The sequence below is a fragment of the Cupressus sempervirens genome, chromosome 4, assembly GCF_028749045.1.
Source record: "Cupressus sempervirens isolate cs-2001-9-10 chromosome 4, ASM2874904v1, whole genome shotgun sequence".
Lineage (NCBI taxonomy): Eukaryota > Viridiplantae > Streptophyta > Pinopsida > Cupressales > Cupressaceae > Cupressus > Cupressus sempervirens.
In genome coordinates this window covers 790,655,865-790,668,589 of record NC_143121.1, presented here as the reverse complement: position 1 = coordinate 790,668,589, position 12,725 = coordinate 790,655,865, and the positions used below count along the sequence as shown (strand labels likewise).

The window sequence follows — 12,725 nt, the reverse complement described above, 5'->3', positions numbered from 1 at the left end:
AGCCAATTGGAAATACTATCTTCTATACTCGAATAATACTTTTGTGTGTGAAATTATGGATGGGAAGATTCAAGTTAGTTAATACAAGGTAATTGATGACATTATATATTATAAGGACAAAATAAACTTGATGCCTAAAACAAACATGAACAAAAATATTCTCAAAGTAGTTCCTGATATTCCAAGCTACTTAAAAACTTACAAGCAGGTGAGATATATTTTCTAGGGAAGGTTTAAAGAATGATGCCATCAAACACATTAAAGAGTGTGTAGTCTGCCAGAACTTAAGTCCAAGCATGCTTTCCTATTAAATTGAATGCAACCCCTACCTTTCCTTTATCACAAATAGGATAGTACATTAATGGACTTCATTACAAGGCTGCCAAAGGTGTAGGGTAAGTTTTTGCCTTTATGTTGTGATGGATAGACTGAGCAAGTAAATGCACTTGTTATTGAATAGCGTCGGTCAGAGACTGCAGATTATAAAAGTATGTGTGTGTATGTTTTATATACAGTCACATACATATATAATCATAGTCTGATACCGCATCTGAAATCTGATCGAGCACTTCACATCAAATTAAGATAAAATTTGTACATGTATATTTGCATTAAATTCCTTACATAATGCTCTTGTGATCGATCATATATATCTCTCTTATGTATAACATAAACAAGTCACAAATTAGTTAGTACTAACTAACTAATCTGATCCTGGAGGAAATCAGATTAGCTAGTTAATACTAACTAATTAATTTTGAAATCCTGTGACTATTGATATTGAAGGATCGTGACCCTTCTATGAAGGCGTTCATTGGAATCATATATATGCACACCGATGCCTGAAGTATTGTCATCGAAATTAATAAATGTTCAATACCTTCAACTGCAGATCGATAAATATTATTGTTCATTATCGTTTGTATACCATCTGATATTATATTCCTTCCATATTGCATTCGCAATACTCTATGATTAAATATATTGCAGATTGAGTCACAGGATTAACATATTGCGAATCTATTGTCAAAGATTGTTATATTGCAAATCAAAGATCAGAGATCCTCCGTATTGTAGTTTGGGCTTTCACATACAAGACAGATCAGTCAATCTAAAGGTATTATATAGAACACATTACTCAGCATTTAAAGAAGGTACATACTGCTCTCCTACCTTCAAGTATAAGCACAAATTGGTTAGTAAACTATGATTAAATTTAATAGATATTACAGTCCGATATAAGTTGTAATGTTCCAATGTCCCCTTTCATGTGTGTGGGTGTCTGGAAAATGCCCGAATACCACATGCGACCGGAAGGCCTAGATAGGTTGTAGGGTACCTGTTTGATGTGGAGGTCATACGGTGTGTAGGATCAAACTGGTCGTACAGGTGGCAAGTGGACAGTACAATAGACAGGGAAGGGATGCACAGCTGGCAGAGTTAGATGGTCGTACGGGAGGGAGCCTAATGGCTGTACAGAGAGGGGATCTGATCGCCATACGGAGAGGGGATCTAATCGCCGTACGATAGATTGGAGGTGAAGGTCATACAGTATGGTGTTCATATGTAGATAGTGTGCCAGTGTAGTACGGTAAGAGGGTTGTATGGAGGCGTGGATGGATGGTGTATGGAAGACAAAATGAAAGCCATATGGAAGAATGAGGAAGCAGTACGAGAATGTTTCGAAAGCTGCACGGTTAGGTGTCTGAGCCAGGAATGATAAACCATAGCTATGAATACAATCGTGTTCATACATACACAAAATAGATTTAGGTGAAATCCAGACACAATGATAGAGACTTGAATACGAATAATCCTTCAATTAATACATGCCAAAAGATGATGCTCCAATTTGCCAAATCCGAGCGAAGTGTTACAAGTGACGAAATAGGGTGAGGGTTAAATCCCATTAAAACTGAATAAACCAAATAGGGAAGGTCTTTCACTTCCAAAATGGCGAACAACAGAGAACTCCAACGGGAATTCGTAGTATAGAGAAAATAATCCAAATTGCATACCTAATGACTACCTACAAGTCGTGCTTAAATACCTATCGAGGAAAACTTCCCAAGGGTGTACAAAGATAGCCGATGGCAACACAAACTACAGAAACAAAACAAAAATGGGTCCGAGATATATTAAATCAATCGGCCCATTAACAATAGTTTGATTAATAATTTATTTTATGACAGGGATATTACAATCCTCCCATCCCAAAGTTTGCTTGTCCTCAAGGAAACACAATGCCAGATGGTGTAGAATGTGCTCACCTTCCTAGGTTGCGTCGTCCAGCGGCAAGTGTTTCTAGCGTACCAAATATTCCTTCACCGTTTGGTTCCATAGGGTCTTCTCACATACTTCAATAATCTCAGTTGCTTCCAATATGAGCTTTCCTTCTTCATTGAGCAGTGGAAGGTCTGTAGCTACCGTCATGTTCTATTCTACAGCTTTCTTCAGGCAAGAAACGTGAAAAACGTTATGAATACGGCTCCCCTCTAGAAATTCCATCTCGTAGGCGACTTCATTGATGCAGCGCACTACACGATAAGGGCCATAAAATCATGGCTTTAGTTTTTCTTTTCCCTTTTCTTTCAATGAGGATTGTCGATATGGCTAGAGCCTAAGGTAGACCAAGTCTACTACTTCGAAACTCCTCTCTATTCGGTGTCTGTTGGCGTACATCTTTTGTTGATTTTGTGCCCGTTGTAAGTTTTCCTTCAAATATCTTAGGATGTCCTATCCCTCTTGAAGCTAGTCCCTCACCCTTGGTGCGCGACTGTCTCCCAGAACTGTGTCAATGAAGGAAAGGGGTTCGTACCCATATAGAGCTTTGAATGGTGTCATCACGATGGACATGTGGCACGTGGTATTGTAACAATATTCCCCTAGGTTTATCCATTTGACCCACACTAGTTGTTGTGCAGAAACGTAGTTTCGAAAGTAACCTTCAAGCCATTTGTTCACAATCTTTGTTTGTCCGTATGTCTGAGGGTGGTAACTAGTACTTGGTGACAATTTTGTCCCTACCAACCAAAACAGTTCTGTCCAAAAGATACTAATGAATCGCCCATCCCGATCACTGACAGTGTTTCGAGGTAACCCATACGGACAAAAGACTTCTTTAAAAAACAAATCAGCAACTTGGGCGGCCTGAAAATCTGAGGGGATGGCGAACAAATGTGCGTACATTGTCAGTCAGTCAACCACCACGAAGATACAATCTTTTTCGTTCACCTTGGGAAGTCCAGTTATGAAATCCATCAAGATACTTTCCCACTTATGTTCTAGAATTGGCAGAGGTTGCAGTAACCCAGCAGGTAGAGTATGTTCGGATTTGTTCTGCGGGCAGACCGCACATTCTCTTACATACTGCAATACGTCTCCTTTAAGACCTTTCCATGAAAAACTCTCCCTAAGACGTCTAAATGTTTTGAGGAAACCAGGGTGTCTTGCCAAGGGTGAGTCGTGTACCTCCTTCAAGATTTTTTGCTTCAATTTGGATTCCGGCACTAAAAATATCCGATTCTTATAGTAAATGATGTCATCCATCACTTTGTACCAATCATCCTTGATGTTTCCATCCATTAGCTCACAGGCAAATGTGTTTTTGGAGTATTCTACCAACAAATGTGCTTTCTAGTCAGCTGAAATCTGAGTTAGAAAGCAGATGACCGGTTTCTTGGACAAAACATCTGCAAACACATTGTTCTTTATTTTTACATATTCAATGTCAAAATCAAAAGCCTGAACCTTGCTTACCCATTTTAGTTGCCTCATGTTCAAGTCCCTTTGCTCTAGAAAATATCTAAAACTATTGTGATCTGTACGAACGACAAACTTGGCACCCACCAGATACTGTCAGAACTTGGTTAGTGCATGTACGATAGCCAACATCTCTTTGTCATAAATGGAATATAAGCATTTTGTTTGCGTAAGCTTCTTGCTCTCATAGGCTATGGGGTGTCTATCCTACATCAGTACTGCGCCAATGCCTTCTCCGAATGCATCACACTCCATAATGAACAGTCAAGTGTAATCAAGTAAAGCAAGCACAGGACAAGTGCTCATTGCTTCCTTCAGCTTATCAAAAGTGAGTTGCGCCTTTTCATTCCACTGGAAGGACCCCTTTCTTGTCTGATCTGTTAATGGTGCACTAAGCTGAGAGAACCCTTTCACAAACCTCCATTAATAACTGCACAATCCAAAAAATCCTCGCAACTCCGTGAGTGATTTTGGGAGAGGTCAATCAAGGATAGCCTGAATCTTCTCCTGATGAACTTGAACTCCATATTTACTAACAACATGTCCTAGGTACAATATTTCTATCATACCGAATTCAAACCTGGATTGCTTGGCGAACAAAGACTAATCCTTCATGATCCTTAAGACTTCATCAAGATTCTTCAGGTGTTCTTCCCATGTCCTGCTATAAATAAGAATGTCATCAAAAAATACCTATAAGTACTTATGCAATTGTTTGTTGAAGATGCGATTCATACATGATTGAAATGTAGCAGATGCATTCGTTAATCCGAAAGGCATGACTAGGAACTCATAATGCCCGTAGTGACAACGAAAAGTCGTCTTTTCCACGTCTTCTTCCCTCATGCGGATCTGATGGTAGCCAAAAAGGAGATCTATTTTTGGAAAATAGACTGTGCCATGTAACTCATCCAACAACTCGTCTATCCTTGGAATGGGATATCTATTCTTTATTGTTTTTGTGTTCAATGCATGATAGTCCACACACATGCGCATCGTCCCATCCTTTTTGACCAATACCACTGATGACACGAAAGGGCTAGAACTAAGAGGGATCCATCCTTTTTCTAGTAGTTCCTGAATCATCTTTTCGATCTCATCTTTGAATTTCTTGAAATAGTGGTAGGGTGTGGTTATAACTAGCTTGGCTCCTACTTCCAACTCGATAGTATGTTCAAACCCTCAATGAGGCGGTATGCCAGGAGGAATGTCTATAAAAACTTTATCATGATTGCTCAAGATATTATGGAGATCGTCATCCTAGGGAGGTCTCTGTTGCCTTTTTATAGGTTCTGTCGAGACAAAACAGTGTGCAGCCCAAGCAACATCATCACGCCGAAAAATTGCCTCCATCCGATTTGCAAAAACTTCCTTCGGACCCTCATTTGCCATGCCGCAGAGAACAACCTTCTTTCCATTGACAACAAAAGTGAAATCCATTCGTTTGAAGTTCTAAGTGTATTCATCAAGTGTCTTCATCCACTGTATGCCCAAAATAACCTCCATGTCATCAAGGTCCACTATGAAGAAATCCTCGGTCACCATGTGATTCGCCATTGTGATACTTAGCTAAGGAACAAAGTGTGTGCAGGGCAGAAGAGTCCCTCTGGCAACCTTGACCTAGAATCCTACGTGCGTCTCTGTAGGTAAACCTCTTCACTTCACCAGAGATGAGTTTATGAAGTTTAGAGTGGCTCCGCTATTGAGCATCACCATAAGCCTTTGTCCTTGAAGGGTTCCTCGTACACGAAATACCGTGCACCTTGAGCTACCGGCTAGGGCGATAGTTCCTCCGCACCGTACCAATGCTGCAATTCTTTCCGTATGGTTCAAACTAACCATGTTGGTGTTATTGTGATCTTGGTTGTCTTCGGAGGGTATTTCTTTCTATTCGTCCTCATCATCGGACACGACCTCAATGTAGTGGATCTTTCCTTTTCTAAGGCATCGATGGTTAGGTTCCCAAGGTCCCTTGCAATGAAACATAGTTTCTCCCTTCAAAGCTCCTGTCTAGTAGCTTCATCCAACGACGGCTTCTTGGGCGGAGGTTTATTATCTTTGTCCCTCGAAAACATCGGTAGTTTGGAATGTGAGAAACCTCGAGAGGATGACGCCACTGATGATGCCATACTCCGTGCCTTTTTAATGGCCTCCAACAGGGTGGCAAGATTGAACCCATTTACCCAACCTTTCAGTGGTTCTGTCAGTCCATCCAAGAAGAGCACTATCTATCTTCTTTCCGAAATGTCCATGACCAAAACAGAGTTTCTGAAATTCCGCAATGTACTGGTCCACCGATCCCGTTTGCCTCAGTTGTGTCAAATCTTTGAAATTGAGTTCCAGATCTTTACCATCAAATCGATCTATCAATCTCTCAGTGAATTCCGCATAAGTATTTCCGCATAAGTATTTATTTGATCATGCCCCAGTGTGATGGTGTCGTGATGCCACCATTCATGCGCTACTCCCTCCAAGTGTGATGCTGCAAATTTAATTGCTTCTTCTTCTGGCATGGGATTAAGCTGGAGGTAAGTATCGACCTTCATTACCCATGCTTGCACAGATATGAATCCAGATCCATCAAATGGAGACAATTTTACTTTACTCAACTTCCTTCGGAGATCATTTTTAAAATATCCTCTGTTTTCGCCTCCCAAGTATCTCATTCTCAGATCCGCGTAATCTTTGTAGGATATATCTTCCTACAAATTCGCATTCTTCCAATCTTCCCTCAGTTGTTCTTGCATTTCTTCAAAGGTCGGTTGTTTCCCTCCATATGATGCCTCCGTCCGTGGTGAAAAAGACGGCATGGAAGGTCGAGAGCATGCTGGATGAGGGTTTGCTTTACCTAACACCGAGTCCGCACTGTGAGCATTTTGTTCGCCGGATATTTTATTGTCTGCCAACTTCTTGAGAGTTTCTTCCATGAGTCGTTGAGTATCATTGATCTATGTCTAATTCCTCACAAGTTCTCTCAGTAGTGCCACGAATTCTGCAACTGTGGGCTCCAGTTCGGCAGCCATTCTATCAATGGAATGGGTTCTTCTCTTCCAGCTATAAACTCTCATTCACTGTCCACAGGCTTGCAGGATCGAAGCTCTGATACCATTGTAATGTTCCAATGTCCCCTTGACCCTTAGTAACAAGTTCGTGTGTGTGGATGTCTGGAGACTGCCTGAATACCACATGCGACAAGAAGGCCTAGATAGGTCGTACGATACCTGTTTGATGTAGAGGTTGTACAATGTGCAGGATCAAACTGGTCGTACAGGTAGCAAGTGGACCGTACGGTAGACAGGGAAGGGATGTACAGCTGACAGAGTTGGATGGTCATGCGGAGAGGGGGATTTGATGGCCATACGAAGAGGGGATCTGATGGTAGTACGGAGAGGCTTGTTGGCCGTACAGTAGACTAGAGGTGAAGGTCGTATGGTATGGTGTTCGTACATAGACAGTGTGCCAATGTAGTACGGTAAGAGGGTCATACAAAGGTGTGGATGGATGGTATATGGAAGATAGAATGAAGGTCGTACGGAAGAATGAGGAAGCAGTACGGGAATGTTTCGGAAGCCACACGGTTAGGTGTCTGAGCCAGGAATGATAAACCACAGGCACGAATACAATCTTGTTCATACATAAACACAATAGATTTAGGTGAAATCCAGACACAATGATAGAGACTTGAATACGAATAATCCTTCAATTAATATATATAAAGATGATGCTCCAATTTGCCAGATCTGAGCGAAGTGTTAAAGGCGATGGAATAGGGTGAGGGTTAAATCCCACCGAAATCGGATAAACCAAATAGGGGAGGTCTTTCACTTCCGAAATGGCAAACAACAGAGAACTCCAACACGAATTTGCAGTACAGAGAAAATAATCCAAATTGCATACCTAATGACTACCTACAAGCCATGCTTAAATACCCTTCGGGAAAAACTTCCCGAAGGTGTACAAAGATAGCCGACGACAACACAAACTACGCAAACAAAACAAAAATGGGTCCGAGATATATTAAATCAATCAGCCCATTAACAACAGTTTGATTAATAATCTATTTTATGACAGGTATATTATAGAAGCTTGATTCATTTACAGCACTTCTATGTCATATATTTCGAGGCATCATAAGTTGTAGGCTAGTTTTTGACAGAGGTGTTTGTGCTCCATGGGTTCCCTAGGAACATTAGGCATGACAAGGACAAGAAATTTCTTACTATATTTTAGAAAGCTCTCTCCATATTAAAAAGCACAAAGTTGATTTCAACCCCCAATTATTATACACAAATAGATAGTAAACACACATTGCCAAAAAGGGATTGAGGCTTAAAATTATGTAGCAATGCATCAAAAGGCTTGGGTTAGATGATTGTATTTAGGGGAGCATTACTACAACACCACTTGTCACCAAAGTAGAGGCATGCTGCCCTTTCAAGATTTGCACGAATATGACACCATCTCTTATGTAGACCTAATTATAATTGATAGTACAACATCATACACCAAATATCCAATGTAGGAACATCAAGATATTAGGAAGGCTTTAAAAAAAATTAGGATGCTCAAACCCAACAAAATATTGATACCAACAAGCTTATGATCGAGAGAACATTTGAGGTTGGAGATATTGTGCTCTCATTTTTGTGGCCTTGTAGACAGTTCTCTCTCTTAAAAAGAATGGCGCTGAAAAACTAAAATCCAAGTTCTATGGTCCCTATGGAAACATTCAAAGATTGGGGAAGTTTTCTATAAGTTGGAGCTACCAAGGCCTGGTGAGATTCAGAACATGTTGCAAGTTTCTTGCCTTAAAAAGGTGTTGGTGCAGCACATTACACCTTATGCAAAGTTACAACCGTGGGATGAAAAGGGCACTCTGACCCTGATTTTAGGAGATATCATTGATATCAAGGAGAAGAAACTCAAAAAAAGGAGTATTCTAGAGTACTTGGTTCGTTGGGAGGAGTAACGGTAACCTATACTGCAAAATAAATCAAAAAAAGCAATAATGAAGTTTGTGAGGCAAACTAACTTGAAGAATGAGGATTATAAGGTTAAGGTGTGTGTAATATCCACTAACCTATATGGTTGCAATTATAGATCATCTGAAGTCTGCAGTTGTATATTTATTTAAACATTAATAATAAAATATTAATATCCAGTGATTTAAAGAAAATAAAAAATAAAATAATATACAATTAGCTTAGGGGTGTGTTTATGATGCTGGTTACAAATTGAGCTATTTTAATTTTTAGTTTCTAGAAAATAACACCATGAAGCAACTTATCAATAATTTGGGCCTAGCATACAAATTTTTCAGCTATTGAGGATTTTGTTAAACTGATCTCATGTATCCATGGTGATTAAAGTATTGTGAATAACACGAGGATCAGATGAGAATTATCAATTAGATTACCTGCATCAATGAGATTTTTGGTAGCCTGATAGTCAATACGGTATGGTCCAGTTACATCAAAAACCTCCTTCTCACTTGCACCTATGCAACAGACTACAACACGTGCATTGCCTATTGCTGATCTAATTTCATTTGATTTCTCTAAGTCACAGACAGCTAGCTCAATCTTCTTTTCCTCTGTTGGCCTGTGAATCAGCAAAGAAAGTTTGAATATTATGAGGCTATCATCTTGACATAAAACCAGAACATGAGTTTGAGTTGTTTAACCTGTCTCCTCTTAAATATATAAATATCTACATGCATGTTTTTCCTTCCTTTCTGACTTGAATTTGTAAGCAACAAATATGAGGAAGAAAGAAATACTGTATAGCAGATGACCAGTTAGATCAATGGAATGGTGAAACAGTGGGACATGAGAACAAAATAGCCACTGAGAAATAGGCTCGTACCTTAGGGGAACAGAAGGATTCACACTCTGAGAATCCAATTTTAATTGTGCCACACTCTACAGAAGTAACAACATAGCACACAACAATGAATACATATAATACATCAAGAACAATGGGATAATAAAATGTCTTTCCATTATATATTCATAATCTTTCAAATTCCTTGGATTACTCCCATAAGAGCAGTGCATACCTTAAGAAGTGGCTCTGCCTTCTGCAAACTACGCACACCTGCTCGTACATGAAACCCAAGCTTCAAAAGTTCTCTGTTGAACATGAAAGAAGAATGTCAAAAAACAATAAAACACACAATACAAATTGATATGAAGTGGCCAAATGGATCTTTACACAGAAATTAAAGTACATACATAACTCTTTAAAAAGTTGCCAGCTATACATATTTATGAAAATAAGGATTACAGAAGCTAGGTACCTGACAGTGCGCGAACCAACTTTACCAGTGGCTCCTGCAACAAATACAAGACGATTATCCTCCAATGGCTCTCCAACACCTGATATTGCGGATTTCTGAGCATTCCCAGATTCTTCCTTGCAACTCTCAGAGACCATTTCATTTGTTGTGTTCACAGTGCCTGAAATTGCATCGATCGCTTTACAAAGATAAATTAGTTCAAAAAAATTGGTTTTCCGGATTTCCTGTTAATTTTTTTAGAGGTGAAAAGTTGCAAACATCTAGTATGACTTGTTACATTTTAGACTCAATTTATGGGATCTTCATGCCAACAAAACTCATCTACTGCATAAACATACTAATCTTTGAATTGTACAAATGACTCCTACATATCCTAAGATTAATCTAGAGAGTTGCCTGACTATATCTGGCAACTAAATCATCATTGAATTTTACACCATTGCACCTTGTTCCTTCATACGAATACCATGTCATCACTAAAAAACATATAAGAAGTGAGCGCTTCATGGTTCAGCTTTTACATATTCCTGAAATTATAAGATGTAAATGATTAAAATTAGATTCAGGGGTAACTTCGCTCATCAATCTTCATTACAATGAGAGTTATCCAAGTCTTAATTTGGTAGTGGTTGGATCCCCACCTTCTCATTTAGACCACTAAACATAACTCGTGAACGCAAAGTACAAAAATAGCAACTACTAACCATAGGATTAAAAAGTAGCAATATATTCAAATTTCACTGTATACAGCTCCACGTATGACACATGCAGATTACGTACATGGAAGCATTTAAGTGCAATTTCACACATATAAAGCCGTATAATGGAGTCTAGCAAATTTATTTAAGTATACTCTTTTTTGTAATCATGACCTCAAAGAAAGGAGGATACTTGATCTCAAAGATTTGATTGACATAAAGGAAATGCAATTAAATCAAGTCATTCTCACATACTAAAAACTCGATAATGACGTGCTGCATGTTGTTTCGAACTCTGCATTGTTAAGTTTTTGCCGAAGCTGCAACCCATAGTCACAATGCTTAAATAGAACTCACTAAGAGACACAATTTTAGGAAAGGATTAAGCTCGTCTCAATCTCCAAGAAATAAATATTTAGTGTTTTCATGCCACAATTTGTTGTGATTCTTCTTAGCTGAGCAAGCATAGGTCGGATACATGTTTTTAAGCACACAATTTCACTACCTAAGAAAAATTTTAAGTGTAGAAATAAAATACGTGTAGGTAACATTTCAGCCATTTTAGATAGATTTGGAAATGTGGGGCAGACATGGGTTTTATAGCACGCTTTCAGCAGTTCATATGCATTTTTAGAAATATTTTGAAACCTGGGGCGGAGTCTGGGTATCGTCCCTGGCGCAAGACCTGAGTGTAATACAACACATTCAGTGATTCAGAAGGCGGGATAGAACTTAGGTCGTGTCATACACCACAACGGTCATGGCTAGTAATTTAATTTATGGTTGTGCACTATAGCCTTAAAAAGGTGAGAATCATAAACAACTTCTAGAGCCTGAGACGGGAAAAAACATAACCGAACAGAAAAATGTACTAAACAGAGAATACGGTAGTCCCAAATGTCCAGATTAATTTTACATCGCATTGGACTAAAAACCCCATATGTTTTACTGAAATTAGTACTAAATTGCAGTTATATTTAATAAAAGAAAACCCACGCAGTACAGACCATATCAGCTAGAATATAACCCTGTATTATTCTTGTAACTAATACTGAATTGAGATGATTGATTGATCTTAAAATGCAGTTCTACCAAAATTGTTGAAGTCCATAGAATGCCAAGCATTAAGCATATCATACCTGAGCTTAAAATAAGTCTTGACCTTGAGAACAGTCCTGGTTGCTTCTTTTTGTTAATAAATTTAAGCGTTGGACCACCCATTAATTTATGGTCTACTATAGAACCTGGGGTATGTAGTATGAATGAAGAAACATGAATTGAGATAGCCCCCATTAATTATTTTTAGAATTTCAGCTGAGAAACGTTTTTCCTTTTTCCCAACTCTGCTCTCAGGACGCTAAACTTTTCGATGGCCTGAATAGAGAAGTGATTCGTTATGTGATTGGCATACATTCATGAAAGAACTACCTTCCACGCAAGGCAGATATGAGCAGGGTTCCAAAATCAATCAGCAGGGTCGACCTGAGAGCGTGCCTATCCAAATAATTAGACGTTGCTTTATCCAGACATCACAATTCAAAATGGCAATTGGTTATGCAAGTATGGAGAGGTGCCACCTAAGAAAGGAAGATATGTTCACTTCTACAATACCCATGAGTGGGACAAAATAGATACAACATGGAGCTAATTTGGAGGGTTGCTACTTGTGACTTGTGAAGGAAACTATATTGTTTAAGCTGAAACAGCCTTAAGATATGTATTTTTACGAAAACTTATTAGTTCCTTTTGTAAAGGAGGAGACTAAAGTTTTCCATCGCTTCTAATGTATTAGTTTGTTTATTGAAAACTAAGCTTTTTCATGTGATAGCATCTTACACTATAGTTAGTAAGGAAAAATGATTTTTATTGTCATATATGTGAACAGGGTTTATTCTATTGGCTCGTGTTATTTTTCTTGGCAATCTTTTCCTTTTTCTACACAAATATTATCTCAAATATTTGAGCAT

At 38.8% G+C, this 12,725-nt stretch overlaps 1 protein-coding gene across 2 annotated transcripts in view; it reads right to left on the bottom strand.

The window, feature by feature from the left end:
* Positions 1-12,396, bottom strand: part of TIC62 (NAD(P)-binding Rossmann-fold superfamily protein) — a 158,752-nt gene extending 146,356 nt beyond the window's left edge. Inside the window, exons 1-5 of one of the 2 annotated variants that reach the window (XM_089826901.1) lie at positions 11,898-12,396; positions 10,061-10,238; positions 9,821-9,893; positions 9,628-9,683; positions 9,179-9,363 (exon numbers count right to left, since the gene is read on the bottom strand). In XM_089826901.1, coding sequence (XP_089683027.1) covers positions 9,179-9,363; positions 9,628-9,683; positions 9,821-9,893; positions 10,061-10,238; positions 11,898-12,051 — 646 coding nt within the window. In that variant the 5' untranslated portion in view covers positions 12,052-12,396. The remainder of the gene's footprint in view (positions 1-9,178; positions 9,364-9,627; positions 9,684-9,820; positions 9,894-10,060; positions 10,239-11,897) is intronic. The other variant, XM_089826903.1, reaches the window with a different exon arrangement.
* Positions 12,397-12,725: the final 329 nt, after the last annotated feature.